This window comes from Danio aesculapii, chromosome 19 (genome assembly GCF_903798145.1).
Source record: "Danio aesculapii chromosome 19, fDanAes4.1, whole genome shotgun sequence".
Lineage (NCBI taxonomy): Eukaryota > Metazoa > Chordata > Actinopteri > Cypriniformes > Danionidae > Danio > Danio aesculapii.
In genome coordinates this window covers 4257926-4285717 of record NC_079453.1, presented here as the reverse complement: position 1 = coordinate 4285717, position 27792 = coordinate 4257926, and the positions used below count along the sequence as shown (strand labels likewise).

The window sequence follows — 27792 nt, the reverse complement described above, 5'->3', positions numbered from 1 at the left end:
CTACTACTACTACTACTACTACTACTACACATCCACTACTTCTGATACCACTATACCAACGACATCTACTACTTCAGATACTACTTCAACTACTACTTCAAAAACCCAAACTACAACTTCAACCACTATTACTACTACTACTAGTACTACTACTATGACTACTACTACAACTACAGCGACCTGAATAATGACAATGGTAGAAATACTTGTAATAATGATAATGAGGAGATAACAGGACAAGTCAGGACAGTACTAATAATAATGATAACAAAAGTAGAAGTAATTCTACCCAATTTTTAAATATAAGATTTAATATACCGTTATTAGCAGAGATGTAAAGAAGTAGAACTATTTCACTACTGTACTTAAGTACTAAAAGGCTGTATCTGTACTCTACTGGAGTATTGTTTTTACTTGCACTTTTCCTTCAGTACATATTTTCGATGAGTTTAATACTTTTACTCCGATATATTTTTTTATGTGCTGCATCGTTACTCGCTACAATTATAAAAATATTACGAATCATTCCAAACCCACATTATCAATTCCAGAGCAGCAAATGGCTCTGTCACAGGTATGAAGAAGCTGGCTCGTCATCATTCAGACGATCAAACAGATAGCGCGGCCTGCCTGCCTGTGTTGAGAGCACTTTAGTTTGTTTTCGACATGGAAAACCCAGAAATTCCACCTTCAACCCCTTCACTTTCAACTGCTTCTGGCGATGAGGAAAAAAGACCACCCATGGCCCTATTTAGAGTCCATGTTTGAATTTGTCGGAGTGTAAGACAGTTCCTATAGAATGAAGTGCATACTCTGCCTCTCAAAAGATTGGGAAATAATGGCCTTCAAAATATAATTCTCAAAACACAGCAGTTTGAGCTATCCGTAAGCACTAGATAAGTTTACTAACATAAGCTACCCGCTGTTCATAACATGCGGCGATGTTCACTTAACGTTAACTAGCTGACTGTCATAACCATGTACTTTAACCATGGTTCTTTTCATTCTGCTTAATCACGTCCCCGCCCCCCCCAAATATTATAAATAAAGGAAACAATATGTCTTTTGACTGCTTTTTTTTAATAACTACATAACACAATACTTGTACTTTTACTTTCAGTATTTGAGTAGTACATTTTTGAATAAACTACTTGCAATACTTAAGTGAATACTTTACATCCGCTTAAGTATTGTGCTTAAAGAGCACTTCAACTTCTACTTAAGTCACTTTTTTGAGTTGTTCATTTTTTGAGTGTTGCTCATTTTTTTCAGCACATTTTTTAACATAATAGTGTTAATAATTTATTAAATAATTAATTTTCAATAACTAATTAACTTTGTCTTTGCCATGGTGACAGTACATAATATTTGTCTGCTTGTTTTGCAATATATTAGCAATATACTCATACTCATTCAGAATAAAGTACAACTTAAAGACTTGACTAGGTTATTATGCTAACTAGGCAAGTTAGGATAATTAGGCAAGTTATTGGAAATCAGTGGCTTTTCTGCAGAAAAAAAAATCTTAAAGGGGCTAAAAATATTGACCTTTTTGTTTCAAAAATTAAAAGCTTCTTTCCCCAGAGGAAAACAACATTATAGGGATTACTTTGAAGATTTCCTTGCTCTGTTAAACATCACTTTGGAAATATTTTAAAAAGAATACACATTTTCACAGGCAGACTATACATTTTGACGTCAACTATGTATATTATGAATTATTTTTATACATGCATACAATTTATACAAAAAATGGGACTAACCACTAGTGTGAGTGCTAACAACTGAGCCACTGTGCCACCCCACATACATTTGAAGTCAGAATCATTAGCCCCCCTGTTTATTTTTTCCCCAAATTTCTGTTTAGCGGAGAGATTTTTCTAAACATGATAGTTTTAATAACTCATTTCTAATCACTGATTTATTTTATCTTTGCCATGATGACAGTAAATAATATTTGACTAGATATTTTCCAAGACACTTTATATAGCTTAAAGTGACATTTAAAGTCTTAACTAGGTTAATAAGGTTAACTAGGCAGGTTAGGGTAATTAGGCAAGTTATTGTATAAAGATGGTTTGTTCTGTAGAAAAAAAATATATAGCTTAAAGGGGCTAATAATATTGACCTTAAAATGGTCTCTAAAAAAATTAAAAACTGCTTTTATTCTAGCCAAAATAAAACAAATAAGACTTTATGTATAAGAAAATAATGAATTTCCGCTTAGTAAAAAAACAGTAGTGCCCCATTTGGGCCCCACTATGCTGTTGAGTGTATAAGTGTATTAGTACATAGTGCATGAGTGCATAGTGTGCCATTTGAGAGGCAGCTAATGTAAAATGATGAATTCTTTCCAAATGGAGTTACTCAAGTCATCTTGTGAAATTATATTCATATCAGAATATATATATATATATATATATATATATATATATATATATATATATATATATATATATATATATATATACATATATATATATATATATATATATATATATATATATATATATATATATATATATATATATATATATATATATATATATAAAAACAAATGATCTCAATGTCGGTTTTTGTCCAGTGCAGCCCTAGATAGTATCCTAAAAAAACTACATTTGATCTCAGTGTATACCTTGCAGGGAGTCCCGTCGGCAGCCAGAGCTCCTCTGTGAGGCACCTGGTACAGGTCATTGGATGGAGGGGTTTGGTAGATGCTCTGGTGGGACGGTGGCACCTGGTAAACCCCCTGCGGAGTGAGCGGCCTCTGCTGGTGGGCGTGGCTGTGTGGCGGCGAGGGCGTGGATGGCGTCTGTCCATCAAACATTGGTCCAATAAGCAGTTTGAGGCGATTGCCGGGGGCGATGCCCTGCCGGCCGTGGAGCGAGCAGAGCCACCATCCCTCCAGACCACCAGTGTTCTGCTCAATGACAGTCAGGATATCTCCCTTCCTAAACGCAAGCTCCTCTGGAGACTCCGGGACATTGTCATATAGCGCTTTGGCCATCAGGTTCTATAAATCAAGAAAAGATTGGATTACTTCAGGGAATGATACAGGAAGTAATTTGTACTAATTGCACTTCAATTGGATAATGTCATATTAGATGGTTAAGGTAATAAACTCAAGGTTAACGTATAGATATGGATGGATATGACTTTAATTATATTACAAAACCCAGCAAAAAATCCAGAATATAATATAACCTATATAACCTATATATCTACCTAAGAAAATAACTGGTTATATAAAGATTATGGGTTATATTTAAATGTAGTTTTGTGGTAATAAACATTGTTACGGAGATGTTTTATATGTAAGATTAAGTACTAATGGTTTATAATCTGCCTATTATTGAGGTATTGTCTGTTTATTAGTGCTTATAAAGTACATATTCTGCACCTACCCAAAACCTCAACCAAACTACTACCTTAATATAATACCTACCTTATATACTACCTTAATTATATTATACCTACCTATAATATTATATATATATATATATATATATATATATATATATATATATATATATATATATAAAACCTATATAATTTTTCACAATGTACTTTCCCACCCCAACATTTATTAAACAGAAAAAACATTTAATAAATAATAAAATAAAATACAATACTTTATAAAAAGAGATAATAAAAATACATTTAAATTGACCAATGTGTGTGTGCATTTATAATAATAATATTAATAATAATAATATTAATAACAATAAAACATTATTACGTTGAATTTTAAATTACAGTCATCTTTCCAAAGATTTCCAATTTTTATCTATCCATTTATAATGTGACTGAAAGAGGACCACACTTTTTTTAAAAGTCTCTGCTTTACCTCTGATTACTGAGGTGCGGTATGTAATGCAGTTTTGTTTATATTATTTATTAATTGTAAGGTGAGTTCTGCTGTGACGTGTAGTTCCCTTTGGAATTATTTAAGTCCCACTAACTAACTAACTAACTAACTAACTAACTAACTAAGCCTAGTGGTTGGTGCATCGACACACAGCACTGAGGTGCTCGCAGTGACCTGAGTTTGATTCTCGGTTTGAGATCCTTTGCTGATTCTTCCCCTATCTCTGCTCCCCACACTCTCCTGTCAGTAAATCTGTACTGTCCTATCAATAAAGGTGAAAACTCCAAAAATATTGTTATAATAATAAATATATATGTAAATATTATGGTTTTGTATGTTTTTGTTTTTAATTTTTATTTATATGTTGACAATATTTATGTAAAGCGAATATTACACACATTATGCAAAAACTGACTTTTATTTTGGATGCGATTGGTCATGATTAATTGTTTGACCACACTAATTCTAATAGTGATAAGTTCATATTTTACATAGACTGTAAAAGTATTACATATATTAATATCTACAAAATGTGCTACATATGTGCTACATAGATGACATTTTATAGATTAAATGTTCAAATTTGACCTCATCTGACCATAATTCCTTAAAGTCACCACATACACCTAAAAAAAAGTCTTTTTATTAAAATTTTATGATTGAATATTACAATAAATTATTCATCCTTTTTTTTTTTAAATATGTCTCCTCATGACCTTTATTCAAAATAACCTTTCCTCTTTATCAACATCTCTTCATTAATTACGTTTTTAGTATAAGATCAACCTGTCAATCATAAGAGATCCACCAATAGCAAACCATAACCATCAAATCAATTCCTCATGGACAGTATCACATCCCTCCTTACATTTTAATAGAGAAGAACAGACTACTGAAACCTCCATTTAAAGCTTTGTTCAATATTAACAGATTTACATTGCCATTTTAGTACATGAGAAAATGCTCACGCTAACCGCTAAGTATCATATGATTTGTTCAGTATTATCACAGTCACTGAGGCATGATCTAGGCATATTATATGATTACATACAGTGATTTTTGGACTCGTTTCACAAGCTCTTGCGGGCTGAAATATTAAGCGGCTCCCTGTAACATCACAATTAGATGTCTAAAAAACATCCGCGTAACTCTATCCATGTCGTTCGCCGGGCCTGCTGGGAGTTTTCTTTTAAAAGAAACCGCTTCATCCGCAGCGCCTCCATAATAACTCAAACTCGAACTGAACGTCTGGCCGAGTCGTCCCACATCGGGCTAGGATAATAATCATAAAATCTCCTCTGAAGACTCCGTAGCCAAAACATATTTCTCTGAGGGCCTGTGCTGGAAAACCATTTATCTGTCAATCATTTCCAAACCACTGGAAGATAAAAAAATCCAAGAGCGGCATTGGCAGAATTGAGTTCACATCGTGCCAGTCCACAGGATATTTCATATCACTTCATATTTCACATTCTCTCATGTAAGTCTGGAGTTTAACAACATTTATAAAGCAATATTTCAGAGCTCTGGTGTGTTTGGATCATATTGTACCAAACTTAGGAAAGACTAAGTGAAGTTTCACAAACTAATTTCGAGAGGAGCAAGTGATATGATTGACTGCAGCTAGGCACTCATCTATATTTACAAGTTAGCCAATCAGATTAACCCCAACTCACTATAAGTAGCCTAGCTAGAACTACTCTCTTATCTTCGTTTTCCGAAGAAACCCCCCATCCACCCCTTCTCCTCCTTTCTTCCTTTACCACGGGAAGCTCTCTAGAACCTACGATCTCGTACTCCCCTCATATGCTCTGTGGACCAGGCGGGAGCCTTGGGCTCAACCATCTCCGAGCTCAGGGTTCTCTCCCGGGACAGCATGCCAAACCTGCTAACAGTTGTCAAACAATATCTAAGTGTGAACTCTTGAAATATTTTAAAATGAAGTTCATTTGTATTTATTGACTGAATAGTCTTAATCAGAAAAGATACTGATTACAGCTCAACTCTTCATCTTTAAAGTCGTTAAATTCAGTTTAAATTCACTTCATATTGAGTTTACGTTCGAATCCAGATTTCGATTCAAATTCAGTTTCAATTCACTTCAAATTGGGTTTATATAAGTCCAAGTTCAAATTAAATTCACATCAATTCAATTTACATTTAAATTCTAACAAGAATATAGATGTTCGCTTAGTTTCAACTAGATTGCTATGGTTTAATTCAGTTCACATTTATATTCAAACTGAATTCAAATTTCTGTTCAAAGTTCTGTTTACATTCAAATTAGAACCCTCTAGAATTTAGAAGATTCTGCATCTGTTTAAACTAATAGTTAAATTTGATCAGTTAGAGTCATGTTAAATTTACTTCATTTAACATTCACATTCAAATCCACATTTAAATTAAATTCGCACCAATTCAATTTACATTTAAATTCTAACAAGAATATAGATCTTCGCTTAGTTTTAACTATATTTTTATGGTTTAATTTAGTTCAATTTTGTTCATATTTAGATTTATATTCAAATTAAATTTAAATAAGTTCTGTTTACATTCAAACTCTTGCCAGACACCTCTAGAATTTAGAAGAACATTTATATTCAAACTGAATTTAGATTTCTGTTTAAAGTTCTGTTTACATTCAAATTAGAACCCTCTAGAATTTAGAAGATTCTGCATCTGTTTAAACTAATAGTTAAATTTGATCAGTTGAAGTGATGTTAAATTCACTTCATTTAACATTCACATTCATATCCACATTTAAATTTAAATTCGCACCAATTCAATTTACATTTAAATTCTAACAAGAATATAGATATTCGCTTAGTTTCAACTAGATTGCTATGGTTTAATTCAGTTCACATTTATATTCAAACTGAATTCAAATTTCTGTTCAAAGTTCTGTTTACATTCAAATTAGAACCCTCTAGTATTTAGAAAATTCTGCCTCTGTTTAAACTAGATTTAAACTATCAGTTAGATTCATGTTGAATTCACTTCATTTAACGTTTACATTAATATCTACATTTAAATTGAATAGACATCAATTCAATTTATATTTAAATTCTAACAAGAATGTAGATTATTATGGTTTCAGTTCACATTTACCTATATATTCAAATTACACAAATAAGTTCTGTTTACATTCAAATTCTTACTAGACACCTCTAGAATACGATTCCGCGTCTGTTTAACCTAGATTTAAACTAGTAGATTGTTGTTAAAATTAGTTAGATTCGTTTTGAACTCATGTTAACATTCACATTCAGATTCACATAGTTCACATTTACATTTAAATTAAACACACACCAATTCAGTTTAAAATCAAATTCGAACTAGATGAGGTGATCCGACATCTGTCTTTTCACATTTCTACGGTTTTTGGGATGTCGTTTTCTGGTTTACTGATAAGGCTTTAATCGCAGTCTATCACTAACCCTCCCATATCTTTGAACACTGTGTGTATCAGCCTTTCCTCAGGTTTTCTCTAAGCAGACTTTGTGTGCTTTCTTCGGCATTGCCTTTCCCACAATGTTAAGTAAACGGGTTCCCACGTGAACCTTCCTGTTTGAGCGGCATCATTATCTGCGATTGGGCGTCTGGTCGCATGGCTATTGTCTCACATTCATGGCCTCGGTCACCCGCATTAGGGCATGACAACATCCCCCGCGGCGAAAAACCACAGCACACTAATACAGTGAGCTTAAGAGCATGACCTCTAGGGTCACCATTGTCTAATAGGAGCGTTTTGTGTTCAGCTCGTAGCATTCAAACTGTTTAGGGCTTATTTGCTCACAGGAACAGAAAACGTAGTGAATGGGAGGAAAGGCAGAGAATTAAATAAAAAGGCATGTGAAAATCGTAGGTTGAATTGATTAACGGTATATTTTTTCTAAAGAAGAATTCTTATTTTAATTTGAAAGAAAAATGTGTATTTAATTGCTTGGTCACACTTTAATGTATAATTCATGCTATTAACAAACCATTGGCAATAACTAAGACTTTAGCTTAATAAGCTACTAATTAGCTTCTAATTAATAGTTAAGGTAGTTGAGTTTAGCTATTGTAAAAAATTCTTGCACCCTTAACTTTAGTTGAATCTAATTGCCTTTTCTAGTCATTTCAACTTAAATCAATCAAACTCACTAATAATATTAAGTTAAAATTAGCATAACGTAAACATTTAAGTTCAAGAAACCTGATTAACTTATAAAAATAAGTTAAAGCAACATAAAAATTATTTGTTATCTTGTCTGTTTGTCATAATTTTTTTTTACTGTGTGTTGGGTAGGATTATGGATATAAAAATAAGATCATACATTATGAGTGCTAATAAAAAGTTCATATTAATAATAATCAGATAATAAGTCAGTAATTGGTGTGAATTGTTACTTAAACTAAGGTGTTGACAATCGTCAATTGGCTTGTTGGTTTATCTAAAGCGATGGTCAATCAGTTCTTATTGATGGTTTGTTTGTGTTCATGCTTAATTTTTAAAAATATAATAATTTTTTAAAATATAAATATTGGGTTATTATATACACCAAACAAACACAATTTTGACATCCTGTTTCTATGAAGCCTCTGCCTCAGAAATTCGCAAAAGGGCCTGATTGGTCAGCTGGACCAGATTCTGATTCGCTAACCAACTATTAAAAGTGAAAAAAACATCATGGCCAGAGGCGTGTAAATTTAAAGACTTGTGATGTTCAAGAAATGTGTAGAGCCGTTTGTAGTAAACCTGGAAGTGAATTCTCCCTTTGCATTGGATTTTGAGTGTTATAACTTTGCAGATAACTTTGTTTATGCTCAAACAGCACCATTACACACTCATTAAAATGTAAAAACTGAAATCATAATTAAGGGGCCCCTTTAATATGTGTATTAAACACAGCTCTATTTTAATATATCATCCAAATGTTTTAGTTGTGTTCTTAGTTGCCCAAGCATTTGATCATGTGCTTCATAAAACCATGGTGCATTTATGATGTTTATTCTGAAGAAGGCGCTTTGAAAACTTAAAGGGACAGTTCACACAAAAACAAAAATTCTGTCATCATTTACTCACCATGCACTTGTTTAAACCCTGTCTGAGTTACTTTCTTGAGTCAGCCACAAAAAAGAAATCTTGAAGAACTTTAGAAAAAGCAGCAGCCATTGACTTTTATAGTATTTTTTGTTATTATTATTGACGTCAATGTTCTTTTTTCTACAAAATATCATGAATTGTGTTCAATAGAAATTAATAACAGATTAAAACCACTTAAGTGTGTCATTGTGCGAGAAAACGGAGAGGAAATGTTCATTTTTTTAATCTATCTCTTTAACAAGAAGTAGAAAACTTCTACAAGTCATAGTTGAAGATAAAGCAAATTAATCATTAAAGCCATTTTCACAACACACACACACACACACACACACACACACACACACACACACACACACACACACACAGATACAGTATATATAAGCAGAAGTGACCTAGAAATATCCTATTAAGAACAATTGCAAGTTTATGACTGCAATAATTTCCTCTTGTGCAAAGTTTCCGTGCAAAAAGAAGAAATTCATTTACTACGTCAGCTCAACACTTATTGAAGCACATTTCACAATTGTATGAGTTGACATGCATCTAACTATCTCTTTAAGGCAACACACTGAAGGTGAATGAGATTTGACCATGAAGAAAAAAACTTTATTACAAGTTTTCTAAACTGTCACCTCACAGCAAGAAGGTCGCTGGTTTAAGTCCCGGCTGGGCCAGTTAGCATTTCTATGTGGAGTTTGCATGTTCTCCCCGTGTTGGCATGGGTTTTCTCCGGGTGCTCCGGTTTCCCCCAGTCTAAACAGATGAGCTCTAGGTGAACTGAATAAACTATGTGTATGAGTGGGGCATCCACTGCATAAAACATTTGCTGGAATAGTTGGTGGTTCATTCCAATGTGGCGGCCCCTGATAAATAAAGAACTAAGCCAAAGCAAAATGAATGACTGACTATAGAGATGGCCATAACAAAAAAACAAGTCTTATCTGTATCAAAAATAAATTCCGATCTTTTATTAACATGATAACTCAATCTGTAATCTCACTGCATGGCAACAGAGATAAACAGACTAACCGATGCATCATTTCAGCCGTGAATAAACCCTTTACATTTTCAGATATTTGTTTAGTACATAACCATCTGGATGTTGTTCAAATGCTAATGTCGACATCTGGATGCAAAGCTATATAAAGCGATGGAATCAGTGGTGTATTCCTGCCCCAGTAAACCACGAGTGTTAGACATTACCTGATGGTCTGGGAAGCCCCGACACTTCTCAAGCGGTCAGCGGGCAAACAACTTCCTGAAAGTGATCTGTAAATGAGCTATAAAGCTAAAATGATGAAGGGCTTTGCATGGCCTCTCACGAACGATTTGACAGTCTTATAAAACACTGGTGTGTTTTGGCTGTGGGAACACCAGGGAAAGGAAACAACCAGATGTGCGTAGGTTTGCCCAGTAACTGGTTTTCAGTTCAGTTGTGGTGCAAAACTTTACATTTACTTTACAATATTCAAATTAAGGACAGGGATGTTGTAGTTTACTACAAATAATAAAGGTAAAAATAAAGGTACACAAGTAAACAAATGAAGTCAAACATTACAACTGCATTTTAATGCGCAATAATAATGTACTTTTATTTCAGCTAGCTACAAAATATGAACAAAATGAGAATGTTTATGTACTAAAATGACTAAAGCTAAAGCTTAGTTTATGTATTAACAGTACTGTATATATTTACTGTAAAATATACAGTAATTTTCACAACTTTAAAATACAGTAGCATACCGTATAACTATCCCACAGTAAAATATTGTTCACTGTAATAATTTCATGTAGAATCAAGAGTAACTTACTGTAAATCAATTACAGCAAAATACTGTATTTACATTTACAGCACAATTTATTAAAAAAAAATTAATTACATGACTGAAATTAAACGTTAAAAATCTAATCTTATTTTATTTAAAATTTCATAATAACATAATGATTAAATGCCCAACTATGGTAAGTAACACTTTAGTTGAAGTACTAATTCTCTTTATTAACTTTATTGACTTATTAGCAGCCTTTTATAAAGATATTGGCTTTTTATTAGTACTTTATAAGTTTATTAATACTTATATAAGTATTAAGTACATAATTAACATGATCTTGATTGTAATAAATGGATACATAAACATTAACTTAAATTGAGCATTAAAAAATACATTTATTTTAGCTAAGTGAAAATATAATACTTTACCAATTAAAACTACTAGTAATTCATTCATTATTCAGCTATTGATAATAAAAAACTATAAAACTGATTTATTAAATGAGATTTAGTTCAGATCAAGTATTTACGGTAACACTTTATTTTGAAGGTCCATTAGAGTATTAGTAGACTGTCTGCTTAATATCTGTTGATACTGCTCCTTCAACAGACATTTAACTGACTATAAGAAACTTTGCAAGTACATGTCAACTTGCGTTAACCCTAACCGTAACCTAACAGTCTACTTATAATCTAATGAGAATTAGTTGCACTGTAACTTATATTTAACAAACGGACCATCAAAATAAAGTGTGACCGTATTTTCACACATAACCATTTCCTGTAGAATCTACAGTAACTTACTGTAACTCAATTACAGCAAAAATACTGTATTTACATTTACAGCACCATTTATCTTGCAGCATATGTATTTAAAGTATTGTGTGTCACTTACTGTAAAATATTCAGTAATTTTTACAATGCAACTTTAAAATATAACAGCTGTCCTACAGTAAAATACAGTTCATATTATTGTTACAGGAATTTGCCAGTAACTTACAGTAAATCAATTACAGTAAAAATACTGTATTAACATTTACAGCACCATTTATCTTGTTGTATATGTATTAACAGTACTGTATATATTTACTGTAAAATATACAGTAATTTTCACAACTTTAAAATACAGTAGCATACCGTATACCTATCCCACAGTAAAATATTGTTCACTGTAATAATTTCATGTAGAATCAAGAGTAACTTACTGTAAATCAATTACAGCAAAATACTGTATTTACATTTACAGCACAATTTATCTTGCTGTATATATTTACAGTATTGTATGTCTTTACTGTAAAATATACAGTAATTTTCACAATGCAAATAACATATAGTAGCTGTTCATATAGTATATAACAAATATAAATATAGCAAATGACATATAGTAGCTGTATACTAACATATAGTAGCTGTTAGTAGTAAAATACAGTTCATATTACAGATACAGAAGTTAAAGCAGTTTGCCAGTAACTTAAAGTAAATAAATTACAGCAAAAATACTGTGTTTACATTTACAGCACCATTGATCTTGCTGTATATGTATTTACTGTATTGTATATCTTTTTTGGTGTAAGATATACAGTAATTTTCACAACCTTAAAATACAGTAGCATACCGCATAGCTGTCCTACAGTAAAATACAGTTCACTGTTAACAATTTCAAGTAGAATCTACAGTAACTTACTGTAAATCAGTTACAGCAAAAATACTGTACTTTTACAGCCCCATTTATCTGGCTGTATATGTATTTACTTTAAAATATAGTAACACACCGCATAACTGACCTAAAAATACAGTTCATATTACAGATACAGAAGTTTGCCAGTAACTTACTGTAAATCAGTTTTAGCAAAAATACTGTATTTACATTTACAGCACAATTTATCTAACTGTATATGTATTACAGTATTGTGTCTTTACTGTAAAATATACATAAAATTTCAGAACTTTAAAAACGGTAACATGCCCATAACTGTCCTACAGTAAAATTCAGTTCATATTACAGTTAAATACTGTGTCGTTTACAAAAATTTGGGGATTATTCAATGCAAGTTGAATTTCTTGGCTTATTTTAGCTCTCTGTATCCACACCTGGAGCAATGCCTTTACATCATACCTCTGCTCAGAGACTTTTTTGGGAAATTCATGACTCATCCAGTCCTAAATAAAGATGTTTTTTTTCTGTGGCGAGACCATTCGAGCTCATAAAATCAACCCTATAGAAATACACTACGTGCTAACCAACACAGAACTTGAAACCATTGCACAAGCAAAATTACAACAGCTCAAGAAGCCTTCCTTTCTTAACTGCACTCTCATTGGGTGGTTTCTGGCTTTGCCCCAGAAAAATCATCAAGCTTGATTATGTAACTAAGTAAGTAAATGAGCACGCCAAAACACACTAGAGAAGTGAATCTCAGCCAAAGTCACCAAAAACACTGTGCACTGAGGGTGCAAAAACAAAAAAGCACTATGCAAACAGATCATTAAATGGTCTCGGCTACAACGCAAACCCCCCTACCATGCGAAAAGTGGTGTGTTCCTCCAGTCTAATAGAAATAAGGCCAGCTCACTTTACCGTTCCCCTGGAGGGAGGGCGGTTTGGGCAGGACTGGTGAACCAGCACCTTTTACCCTCATTTCACTCGAGTAAATATAGAAGATAATTACTGTAATGACTCTAATACAGACCCGATGACTCAACTTGGATGTCGTGTGGAGTGAAAGAGAGCGTAATGAACAGGACTGGCTTTAAAACACTGTTTACTTTAGATAATTCTTGAGGTAGTTTGTTTTTCTTTGTAACTATTTACAATGAAGTGCGTCACGATTTGATGGAAGGCTGTTGCATGTGAGTTTACCTACAAGTAACCTGCCTTTAGCAAGCATGCAGCCGATGATGATAATAGCAGCAAAACGTGATCAGTGATTTCATACATACAATAGAGTGATCAATCAACGCTCTCTGACATACACTAAGTTATACATGAAAACAAGCTATAGAAGATGCATTAAAAGAGATTCTGGATCTTTCCATGTAATGTTATGTAACACATTGTGAATTGATAGCTGGCATTTTTCATTTGTCATATAGTATGTACTTAATATTTTTTATGGCAAATACACTGAGTTCAATGACTGATGTGTTGAACTGCATATAAAAAGGTAAATAAATACAGTTGAAGTCAGAATTATTAGCCCCCCTTTGAATTTTTTTCTTTCTTTATTAAATATTTCCCAAATGATGTTTAACAGAGCAAGGAAATCTTCACAGTATGTCTGATAATATTTTTTCTTCTGGAGAAAGTCTTATTTGTTTTATTTCGGCGAGAATAAAAGCAGTTTTTAATTTTTTATGAACCATTTTAAGTTCAATATTATTAGCTCCTTTCAGCCAATTTTTTTTCGACTGTCTACAGAACAAACCATCATAATACAATCACTTGCCTAATTACCCTAACCTGCCTAGTTAACCTAGTTAAGCCTTTTAAATGTCACTTTAAGCTGTATAGAAGTCTTGAAAAATATCTAGTAAAATGTTATTTACTGTCATCATGGCAAAGATTAAATACACCAGTTATTAGAGATGAGTTATTAAAACTATTATGATTAGAAATGTTTAGAAAATATCCGTTATATATTTCAAGAGTTCACACTTAGCTGATGATTAATTATAAGCTTGTTTGGCATGCTGTCCCGGGAGAGAGCCCTGAGCTCATAAGATCCTCGAGCCCGGGGCTCCCTCCTGTTGCAAGGCGAGAGGGGAGTTTGAGCTCAGGTAGATCTCGAGAACTCCCCCTCATATATAACCAATGAACAGCCAGTGATTGCTCTTGAGAGATAACCATTTACTAGGAGCATGTCTATAGTGCCGGTTTGGATTAGTCAATTAACTTATGTTGCATGTTTTTTGGACGGTGGGAGGAAACCGGGGAACCCGGGGGAAACCCACGTGAGCACGGGGAGAAAATGCAAACTCCGCACAGAAATGTCTGCTGGTTTGGTAAAGCCTGGAACCAGATACGTTCTTGCTGTGAGGCTAAGCACTGGGCCACCGTGTCACCCATCTAGGAAGAAGGAGTAGGGGTGGATGGGGGGATTCTTCAAAACGAAGATAGCGGTGGTACGTAACCCAGGGTATTTGTAGTAGCATTGAGAATTGGATAATGCCGATCCAGCCGCTAGCAATCATAAGCATGTGATCCTCTCGAAATTAGTTTATAACTAAACTTCACATATAAACAGGGGGGGCTAATAATTCTGACTAACTGTATATATTGTGCTTAGTGTAAATGCAAGGTATTTGCACAGTATTCTTAAATATGATTCAGATATTACTGCACGTTTGACCATAAATAATAAAAATGCTGATTATATAGTGATTTAATTAATCATGCTTCTATAGTAATTTAGCCATGTTGTTTTAGTTTTTAAATAATATTAAATAATGCTGAAAATAACATATATTAATATTATTATATGATTTACAGTTATTTGTGTTACTGTTAAGAGTTAGTAATTTGTTTTACTAATGAAATTTCTTACAAATACAATATATGAAATAAAAAGGAGTCTAGAAATCAATGTAAGGTGGATTATCAGTCAAATAAGATTATCAGTCATAAAAAATTTAATTGGCAGTTTGTTATTCTTGAGTTATTAGAGGTATTATTGAGTTTTGGTTATTATATCTGAGTTATAAAAAAAAACTCTAAATGACAACATTCAAAACTCGGAGTGAATGTTGTCGTTAATAAAATAACGCACATTAACATTTTCACATAATGAAACCAGTAAATCCAAACAGAGAACAAGTGGTTTCTTCATTATTTGTTCATAGCTGCATAGCAATAAAAATTAATGTGCGTAATTATTTAAAAAATCAATTACAGTAAAAATACTGTATTAACATTTACAGCACCATTTATCTTGTTGTATATGTATTAACAGTACTGTTTATATTTACTGTAAAATATACAGTAATTTTAAAATAAAATACAACAACTTTAAAATACAGTAGCATACCGTATAACTATCCCACAGTAAAATATTGTTCACTGTAATAATTTCCCGTAGAATCAAGAGTAACTTACTGTAAATCAATTACAGCAAAATACTGTATTTACATTTACAGCACAATTTATCTTGCTGTATATATTTACAGTATTGTATGTCTGTACTGTAAAATATACAGTAATTTTCACAATGCAAATAACATATAGTAGCTGTTCAACAGTAAAATACAGTTCATACTACAGATACAGAAGTTAAAGCAGTTTGCCAGTAACTTAAAGTAAGAGGTATTATTGAGTTTTGGTTATTATATCTGAGTTATAAAAAAAAAAACTCTAAATGACAACATTCGAAATTCGGAGAGAATGTTGTCGTTAATAAAATAACACACATTAACATTTTCACATAATGAAACCAGTAAATCCAAACAGAGAAAAAGTGGTCTCTTCATTATTTGTTCATAGCTGTATAGCAATAAAATTTAATGTGCGTAATTATTAATATTGAAATCACAATAAAAGGCACACTTAAAAAATAAATTGTTACTTAAACAAGCATTAAAAGCAACATGTTAAATTAGAAAAAAAATGTCATATTGTCTTCGATGTTCAGTGATTAAATTTTCCTACATTCGATTGCCATTCCTGGAGCATGTTAAATCCCTGAGACTTAAAGCAGTTACTGTAGACTGAATGGTTGCCCGTCTTGCAATTTTAGTCTGTACCTTCCAGATGAGTACTAGTGCTGATATAGCACAAGCATTACAACCCATTCTTCACAACCTATTCAGTTTAATATTTTTTTCTTTTATTATCATTATTTATTTTACCTAAACACCATGCTGCCAACCCTAACTTTCAGTACTGACCTGTTTATATGCTTAATTTGTCAAATGAATGCGCATCACATATTGTTTAAGCACATCATAGACCGTTTATTGCACTAAATGTGGGTTATAGTGTGGTTTTATTTTTATTATTTAATCAATTTTGTATTGTTATACGTTATCTCTTTTACTTTTGTTTGTTTAACGGTCACAAAAATCTGATAAATCTTATAAAAATAAAAAAGAGACAAGCAAAAATACTGTAACTTGGAACTGGCAGTTGACTTAATTTTTGTAACTATGCACAATTAATTAGCTTAATTTTAAAGCAACCGGTTTGCTTACTTTTTTGAGTAGAGTCAACTAATCCCTTTTAACATGGCATGTTTATTATATTATAAAATACATACAAGTTTTGTTAAGCTAACTGTATTTAGTCAATAAGCAGCTCATGAAAATGAAATGTAGCATACATAACAAATGCAACTGCTGAATGAATGAATGAGTGAGTGAGTGAATGAATGAGTGAGTGAATGAATGAGTGAGTGAATGAGTGAGTGAATGAATGAGTGAATGAATGCATGAGTGAATGAATGAATGAGTGAGTGAGTGAATGAATGAGTGAGTGAATGAATGAGTGAGTGAATGAGTGAATGAATGAGTGAATGAATGCATCAGTGAGTGAATGAATGAGTGAGTGAATGAATGAGTGAGTGAATGCATGAGTGAGTGAATGAATGAGTGAATGAATGCATGAGTGAATGAATGAATGAGTGAGTGAATGAATGAGTGAGTGAATGAGTGAATGAATGAGTGAGTGAATGAATGCATGAGTGAATGAATGAATGAGTGAGTGAATGAATGAGTGAGTGAATGAATGAGTGAGTGAATGAATGAATGAATGAGTGAGTGAATGAATGAGTGAGTGAATGAGTGAATGAATGAGTGAGTGAATGAATGCATGAGTGAATGAATGAATGAGTGAGTGAATGAATGAGTGAGTGAATGAATGAGTGAGTGAATGAATGAGTGAGTGAATGCATGAGTGAGTGAATGAATGAGTGAATGAATGCATGAGTGAATGAATGAATGAGTGAGTGAATGAATGAGTGAGTGAATGAGTGAATGAATGAGTGAGTGAATGAATGCATGAGTGAATGAATGAGTGAATGAATGAGTGAATGAATGCATCAGTGAGTGAATGAATGAGTGAGTGAATGAATGAGTGAGTGAATGCATGAGTGAGTGAATGAATGAGTGAATGAATGCATGAGTGAATGAATGAATGAGTGAGTGAATGAATGAGTGAATGAATGAGTGAGTGAATGAATGCATGAGTGAATGAATGAATGAGTGAGTGAATGAATGAGTGAGTGAATGAATGAGTGAGTGAATGAATGAGTGAGTGAGTGAGTGAATGAATGAGTGAGTGAATGAATGAGTGAGTGAATGAATGAGTGAGTGAGTGAGTGAATGAATGAGTGAATGAATGAATGAGTGAGTGAATGAGTGAGTGAATGAATGAGTGAGTGAATGAATGAGTGAGTGAATGAATGAGTGAATGAATGAGTGAATGAATGCATGAGTGAATGAATGAATGAATGAGTGAGTGAATGAATGAGTGAGTGAATGAATGAGTGAATGAATGAGTGAATGAATGAGTGAGTGAATGAGTGAGTGAATGAATGAGTGAATGAATGAGTGAATGAGTGAGTGAGTGAATGAATGAATGAGTGAGTGAATGAATGAGTGAATGAATGAGTGAGTGAATGAATGAATGAGTGAGTGAGTGAGTGAGTGAATGAATGAATGAATGAATGAATGAGCAATCAAGCATTATCTGAAGTCATAGGAGAAGAAAATAGTTTTTAAATCTTGGCGGTTTTTCGCTCTGACATCCTGGAAACTCCCACTGGGGGTCTGATTGTAAGGTGCTTACTGTGACGGTGGTCTCTCAATCACGCCATGTATCACTTTACACACTGTACAATCAATAAAAGACTGAAAGAGACACCAAAGAAAGAGTAATCTCATTTCAGTAATGTCATGAAGTCAGATTTCACGATCCCTTCTTTTTCCTCAGCACTGTGAATCAGTGATCGCCCACACTAAAGCTGACAACACCAGCAAAACCCCCCCCCGCCCACCAACCAGCCAACAAACACAACAAACACACACACATACATACCAGCCAACATCACAACCTCAACCTCTAATCTTACAGAGCAGGCTTTTCCTTTAACACCTTTAAACCGCACTAGCTTTTCTGAGTAACTGCACGATTTTAGAGTTAGTTTTTAGTGGGCGAAACTTAAGTGTATAAAAATCTGGCAACCTTTGAGCATCATTACTGAAACGAGATCTAGCTTGTTGTAATGTAATGACAGTTCTGCATCTAATTAATCCAATAAAAGGCCAATTTAGCATCTTAACGGCTGAATAAAATAACCGCAGTGTTGTTTCGCAATTAGAAACTTCTGTGCCACCCTTCAGCTTGGCATCTCAAAACAACAACTGCTGGTTTCATAACTGTACACATCCTGCAGATGGAGAAATACACGACAGATGATAAAAACCACATTCTGTTTACTCTGAAATAGCACGTGACATTTACTAATATAAATGACCATTTAAACAAAAAAACAACAACAGAACTTAAGTAAATTTACAGTCAAATTTGGTTTAATTTTTTATATAATTTTTTACAGTGTGCATTTGCGAAGTTGTGTATATATTTCACACACTGACAAAAAAAAGTAAAAATATTATACAAGCTCACACAGAAATTCTTCATAACTAATCTGTTTTAGCACTCCATTTTGATGTTGTCAGTTTCCAAAGTGAATAAACTGGCTAATATTGCTAAATAAATTAATAAAAATATTTAGTCAAATAAATCATTAATCGAATGCTAATGCATGATAATTCCCTTACTAAATACCCTTAATAACCAATATATTTTTGGAAGCTGACAATGGATTTATGGGCAGATAAATATAAATCTTGATATGAAATTTTCTCTGTTTTTATTTCTGCACTGAAGCATCTCAATTTTCTGCATTTTCATATTGCATTTCTGATACCCTAATTTATTATTACTATTAATAATAATACTACTCCTACTACTACTACTACTACTAATAATAATAATAATAATAATAATAATCACTTTTAGATCTTTTAATAATCTTTTTTTCAAACCCCAAAGTGAATAAACTGGCAGAAATGACTAAATAAATGAACAAAAAAAATCTTAAATATATTTAGTAAAAATTACGAACTTAGTCAAATAAATCACCAACGAATGCTAATGCATGATAATTCACACCCCTATAAAAACTGATAACTATATATTTCTGAAAGCCGGTAATAGATTTATGGCCCAGTAAATACAAATCTTGATATTAAATTTTCTATGTTTTTATTTCTGCATTGAAGCATCTTAATCTTCTGCATTTCTCATATTGCATTTCTGATGCCCTCATTTATTATTATTATTATTATTATTATTATTATTATTATTATTATTATTATTATTAAAAATGATAACCATAATTTTTGGATCTTTTAACAATCTTAATAGTCTTTTTTCAAACCTTAAAGTGAATAAACTGGCAGAAATGACTAAATAAATGAATAAAAATTATTCATTATTCTAATAAATCATTAATCGAATGCTAATGCATGATCATTTACGCCCCTAATAACCGCTATATTTTTGGAAGCTGATAATAGATTTATGGGCCGATTAAAAATAGAAATCTTGATATGAAATTATCCTTTCTGCACTGAAGCATCTAAATCTTCAGCATTTTTCATATGCCATCATTTATTAATAATAATAATAATAATAATAATAATAATAATAATAATAATAATAATAATCACTTTTGGATCTTTTAATAATCTTAATAATCTTTTTTTTCAAACCCCAAAGTGCATAAACTGGCTGAAATTACAAAATAAATGAATAAAAATATTTCCAAAATATATTTAATAACAAAAAATTACAAACTCAGACAAATAAATAATTATTCAAATGCTAAAGCATGATAAATTAATGAAACTTATATTTTATTAATGCATTGAAGCATCTCAATGTTTTGTAATTCTCATATTGCATTTCTGATGCCCTTATTAATTATTATTATTATTATTATTACTATTATTATTATTATTAATAATCATCATCATCATCATCATTTTTGACTCTTTTAATAATTTTAATCATCTTTTTTCAAAGCCCCAAAATGAATAAACTGGCAGAAATAATCCATAATTTATGTTTTATACTTAAATATTGGACCGATAATTAAAGCTGATACCGATATGGCAGCTTATAAATCTCCCATCCCATAGTTTTAAAAATATAATTGTAATGCAAACATTCCAATTAAATGAACACTGGTCAAAGTGTTTCCTAATCATTATAGCTAAAAACAACCCCTAAAAACCACATACTGCAGCATTTGTTAGCTGTGTTTGTGTAATGTGCGAGAACAGTGTGTATTTCACACCGGCGGGCTAGTAAATATGAAGCAGGCAGTGTAAATGGACAGAGAGGTAACCGGGTTCATCCAGTTGGAGACAGTTTAAGACATAATTCCCCCCCCCCCCCCCCCCCCCCCCCCCCCCCCCCCCCCCGAAGCGACGAGTGGTTCGAATATGTGCTAGATTTATGATGTCACAGCAGGGGCGGCCCTTCAAGAGCGGGAAATACACCCTCAAGTGTCATCTCAATTTCACACTTCTCAAGGAAGGCTGCAGTGGTCCCGTGCAGATAAGCGGTGCATGAGTTTGCTGTAAATTACTTTCAAAGGATTTCGGGTCAATAGGGCAAATGCGTTGTGCTTTGACATGTCTAAATGAAGGAGAAAAACATATGTCATCAGAAAACGCTGTGTGTCACAAGAAGGGCTAGAAAAACAGCACCTGTTATTTTTTCAGTCAACCAGGAAATTGTAAAAAGAAATGCTTTAAAAGGGAAATGTAGTGCATGAAGTATCAAATTATCTTATGAAAGCATTTAAAATGTAATATTTTGTCCAGGAAATATTTTAAATGACAAAATAGCGATTTATGTTTTGCATGCACCTTACAACTGAATATATGAAAAAGGTTACAAATTTTTTTTATTTAGCATAAAAACTGTTTAGTTTTTAAAAGACAGAATAAATTAATAAAATTATTTCTAAAATATATTTAGTAAAAAAGCAACAAAATTTATCAAAGAAATATTTTTTTGTAAATAAATCCTTAAACAAATGCTAAATTAAACTAAACTGCATTGCAAACACATTTTCAATGAATGACACATGCATTTATAATTATATAATTATAAATATAATTATATAATTTTATATAATTATAATTATAATTATATAAAAGGGTAAAAAAGTCATTTATATTGTGCATAAATACAGTTTAGAATTTTTTTAATACAAAATAAATAAATTCTAAATATTTCTAAACAAATAAAAGTTAAAAAGTAGTAAAAAAACAACAACAATTAAACGAATGCCAAGTATATAAAAAGGTTTAAAAAGTAATTTATATTGTGCATAAATACAGTTTAGAATTTTTTTAATACAAAATAAATAAATTCTAAATATTTCTAAACAAATAAAAGTTAAAAAGTAGTAAAAAAACAACAACAATTAAACGAATGCCAAGTATATAAAAAGGTTTAAAAAGTAATTTATATTGTGCATAAATACAGTTTAGAATTTTTTTAATACAAAATAAATAAATTCTAAATATTTCTAAACAAATAAAAGTTAAAAAGTAGTAAAAAAACAACAACAATTAAACGAATGCCAAGTATATAAAAAGGTTTAAAAAGTAATTTATATTGTGCATAAATACAGTTTAGAATTTTTTTAATACAAAATAAATAAATTCTAAATATAAAAAAATAAATAAAAGTAAAAAAGTAGTAAAAAAACAACCATTAAACAAATGCCAAGTATATAAAAGGTTTAAAAAGTAATTTATATTTTGTATAAATAGAATTTTGTAAAAAAAAAAATCATTAAACAAATTTTAACCAAACTAAATTACAAATGAATGAAATTAATGACATATGCGTGTATAAAACAGGTTAAAAAAAGTATATCAAATTTATATTTTGCATAAAACAGTTTAGTATTAAAAATACAAATACAAATTAAATGAATACAAATATTTCTAAAATATATTTTGTAAAAAAAGTACAAGATTAGTTAAATAAATTAGTTAAAACAAGATTAAATAAATAAAAAAAAGTCAATAGGAGAAGTTGAGCATGAGGTCAATCTATATCTAGTGATGACCAAAGTAAAGATCCACAGTTCAAGAGGAAACAGTCCACTATCATAGCGCAATTACTTGCAGCTGTCAAAGTTCCTCTTATCAGACTTTGTCATGCCAGATCACTCTAAATCACCAAAAAAGGTCAACCATCCTCAAACGGATCAATCTAAAACGGTAGCAAACAAACCACTTACCTGCATCATCTGCATCAGCTCTACTAGAAATGCGTGGAGGAAATATTCAAATTGTTTATGACTAGAAAATTATAGTAATCCTGAGATGCACACAAATCAATAATATGCAATATTATAAGATATGAATGCCTGCAGGCAAGAATTTAACCATTCAAGGCGACGAAATGCAACACTATACACTTGTTTGTTGCTTGCTGTTTAAAATGAGTTGAAGCTACGGCTGGACGACATTGAAAAAAATGTACATTGCAATATTTAATCTTACTGCGATATTGAGTAGAATTTCACTCACTTAGATGACTCAAATATCTGTATTTGGGGGGAAAAAACATACTTTTGGAGTAATTGATATGATTTTGTTTGCGTACACCATTATAAACCAATAACAAGCATCGATAAATACAATAGAGCAAAGATACAAATAAAATAAACAGTGCTTTCTATTTTTCTGGGAGTCTATCAGTATTCAGGGACACAAATTGAATAAATAAAAAAACATGATAGTCTTCATATAGAAATAAGTACAATTAATCTTTCTTAAAAGTTTTAAAGGGCACATAGTTTACCTCTTTTTTCTGATTTAATATTAATATTATGGTTCTTCTGAGTGTGCCAGTTTAGGTTCAGTTTAAAACACAATTCAGATTTTTTTATTATAATGTGTTAAAAAGTGTCATGTTGGGGGCGTGTCCACAGCTCGCTGATTTATGGGTGTGTTGCTTCACATGTAAATTAGTATGGCTTCCCGCCAACGTAACAAGGGGGCGGGGCCATGAGCTCACCCGCTCTGCGTTTGCAACAGTCTGACAGGCAGATGGAGAAAGAGAGAGAAGATCGTACATGTACGACTCTGACACAGACCAAGCAGAGAGTACAAAATCATTTGTGTCTTTGTACAGTTTTACAGCCAACTGTGTGCTAGTTTCAAGTGCCGAGCTTGTACACAGAAACTAATAACCACGCACACTGAATTAACTTTGACTGAGGCACCGGATGCGCCGCTCGAAGCCGCGACACGGCACACCAGACACTCTCTGTGGCGCGGCAGATACATGAAGTGTCCCGAATCGTCGCGCCACGCATTTTTAAATTCTAAACAGGTTTCTGCAGCGGTCCGCGGTGCCCAGCCATCGACTTGAGTGTACCCTGATAGAAACCTATGTTTATAATTGTAAAACGCATGCTAGTTAAGATCACAGGGAGCTTCTGGGATCGCGAGAAATGCAAACGGCTGAAGTATAAGGTAGACTCAATGAGAAGTACACATGTTTGCAAACCTACCTAAAGATACAACCAATAATTCCGATTAGAGCGATAATGTGGAGAATATTGATCTTGTGTTGAGCCCAATGAGCCTTGCAGCTAAAAATAGAGCTAGCGTGTTCCTTTAGTGATATCGCTTCGACTCACGCTGAAAATGGCGGACGAGAATCAACAAACTGAGGATATGATGACGCGCCTGTCAATCAATATTGGTGGGCGGGGGGACCGCTCTCCTACGTAAAGTTGCGGTCGATTTGAAACCGCTACAATTGGTCCACTGTTTTTTATGTTGTTAAATTGAAAAAAAAAGCACTGGGTGTGTTTATATCACCCCAATATGACGGTCTATACACCATACATGCACATATGTCTGTCCAAACAGCTTGAAAAGTAGATTTTTTACCATAGGTGCCCTTTAATATTGTGCCCGAATGCTTGAAACGGACTTAAAATGCTTACATGGGCCTCAAGAATGCATGCAAATGATAACATTTTTGGTAACACTGTGGAGTCACTGCAAAGTGTAACCATAAATCATGTTTTGTTTTGACTCCACACTGCAGATCCTGCGATGTGACTATTACGAATGCACAAATTGCGATATCGATGCTGAAATTCTTGTTTTATGTTCAATCCACTTAAATTTGTAAGAAAGATTAAGTTAACCTAATCAATTTGTGTTGGGACAACATGAAGAAATTGTGTGGAACCCTGATTTTTTTTACAGTGTATACTCAGTTCCACTGTTATGTTTGATGTTTTCTTTGTCTATTTTTTTTCCTCACCCTCCTCTCTGCTTGTTTAGTCCTTAGGTTTCTTATTGGTTTACCATTCTGTCCATCATCATTATGACTGTGTCGGTTCCACCAATCCCAGGACGAGCCGCAAGGATTTAAAGCTCCGACAGACCAATGTGTGGTGTGCGCTCTACCGTTTGTACTCCACGCAGTTTGATTGTGCTATGCTTCGGCTGTTCAGTGATTTATTCTCTCAGTTTACTGTGGTAATTCGAGTTTGCTTGTTGAACTTTGTTGGCTGTAAGTAACATCGTGTGATGGTTGTTGTGTGGTTCTAAACTAAGCTTTGACCGTTTTATCCGGTTTGTTTTACTTTAGATTGATGTTTTGTTAGATTAGTTTGAGTGTTTTGAGTTGTGTATTTTGAGTTTTGTAGCTTTAATTAGTTTAGTTCGGGTGTCGTATACACTGAAGATGTCGGTGTTTATTTGTATTTAATTTTGACGCCTAGTTTAAACTTTAGTTTTAAGGATTGTTTTGTTAATTTCTTTGATTTGGTTTACACTCGTTGGCTTTGTTTAAAGATAATTATAAATGTTTATTTCTTTCTTTTTCCTCTCCCATTACTGTAACATAATTTTCAACTATTGAGTAAAAAGCTTAAATAGAGAATTGATTCCTGCCTCATCCTTGATCTGTCGCACACATTACATCTGTCTCACTTAAATGTTACAGCATCCCACTAAAACATCTTAAAAACGTAACATCCACGCTATCAATTTGTGTTGTGACAACGTGAATAAATTAAGTTAACTTACTAGTTTTTACAAATTTAAGTTGATTAAACATAAAACAATAAAGTTGTCCCAAAAAAAACTCAAGAATTGTGTTGATTCAGCTCATTTTAAATAAATAGGCAGCAAACATTATTTTTTTTGAGTGCGTTTATATATGCAGGAGGTCTCTCGGCTCCTTCAGAATCGTCTTTTTTCTTTGTCAGTGCGTTTGGAACCGGGCAGATCTGTGCCGCGGAGCGCTGGTTGAGACCTGCTCTCTGAATAGCCCTTGTTCTTACCCTGGGGAATGTGGAATGCCTGCTGAGAAGTGTTCTTTATGCACAATACCACCCCGACGCACACACACACAAACCAAACACATGCATATACAGACTCACACACACACACACACACACACACACAAACAAAAGTTTTCATACTCCAATGTTCTCCAATAGATCCTCAGGAACGTAAAGCCCTTTCAGTGAGTTCTTTTTAGCATTTTATAACTTTTCAACAGGCTCCGAAAGTAACTTTTTCATTAAAAGAGTAGTTAAGAGAATGAAAAATGATCCCATAATTTGCTTGCCCTTAAACCGGTCTATGTTTAAATCTTTTTCTTTCATATGAAACCATTTCTATATTTAAATAACCTGTTTTAAGCTTTGTAAATATTCTTATTGTCCTAATTTTTATTTAGCAATCTCAACTAACATCAATCAAACTGACTAAGAATATGTCAGTTATTCTTTGTATTACTTAAATTACATTTGACGTGACATTTTTTCATATTTTTACAATGTTGTGGTCATTTTTAAGCATTTGTAAATCATAAAAAGTAATCCATATGATTCTACTGGGTCCATGAAAGCTTTCTGAAATGACGTGATTGGTTTTATTTTTTTAAAATCTATATTTAAAACATAATCTATAATCACTGATTTGCCGTAAGCAATTCATAAGTGAGTTCTGACGATAGTTATCCTGGATAAACACAAGAACACAACATTTGAAGATCTGTTTATCTGTTGCAATGAGCTCTACATGTAATGAGGCGAATTCACACTTCACATTTGATTTTCCAACTGCTGAAATCAATTTTGTTTCGTTGTGTAAGATATTTCTGGAAAAAGTGTTTAATTTTAGTATTTTTATTTGGCTCATCGCTCATTTTGGAGGTATTTTTTTAACCAATGGCCAAGTTCATTTCTATTGCTGCTTCCCACCAATCCAAAGACAAAACCAGCAAGTCTTGGCAAATATTTGCATTTAGAAAATGTCTGAGTCAGAAAACTGAGCAAAGAGATAATCTTTTATGATTTTTCCCCCCATTTCCACAGAATTTTCTTAATTGACATGGGAAAGATTTGCTCAGAAACTGCCACAAAGACTGAAATAATATTTTTTTTGTGAAACATGATCATATATCCAATGATCTGTTTTTATAACTTCATTAAATAATTTTTGTTTTGTTAATATTATATTTCAATTTAAATTAATCCATTTCTTTTGAACTTTTTTCATCAAAGACATGGTTTAAAAAACTTAAGCAGCACAACTGTTTTCAAAAGTGATGATAATAAGACATGTTTCTTGAAGCAATCTAGCTTATATTTGAAGAATTATATCTCAAATATTATACTATATAGTACATTGAAGACTGGAATAATGATGGTTAAAATGAATTTAAAGATTAAATTCTTAATTAAAAAAAATTAAACATTTTTTTATTGCAATAAAGATGTCAGCTTTTTCCAATATCGTTCAGCTCATATAAAATAGCATTTTCTTTTCTGAAACAAACTCCAACAATCTGTTTTAAAACTTCATTAAACATTAAATATTTTCTTTTGTTATATTTTAATTTAAATTAATCGATCATTTCTTTTGAACTTTTCCTCAAAGACATGGTTTTAAAATATCAAGCCGCACAACTGTTCTAAAGTAATGATAATAAAAAGAAAT

The 27792-nt window shown here is 32.4% G+C and overlaps 1 protein-coding gene across 1 annotated transcript in view; it reads right to left on the bottom strand.

Moving 5' to 3' along the window:
- Positions 1 to 27792, bottom strand: part of nedd9 (neural precursor cell expressed, developmentally down-regulated 9) — a 68016-nt gene that overhangs the window by 29634 nt on the left and 10590 nt on the right. The window contains exon 2 of the mRNA XM_056479560.1: positions 2636 to 3013. Coding sequence (XP_056335535.1) covers positions 2636 to 3013 — 378 coding nt within the window. The remainder of the gene's footprint in view (positions 1 to 2635; positions 3014 to 27792) is intronic.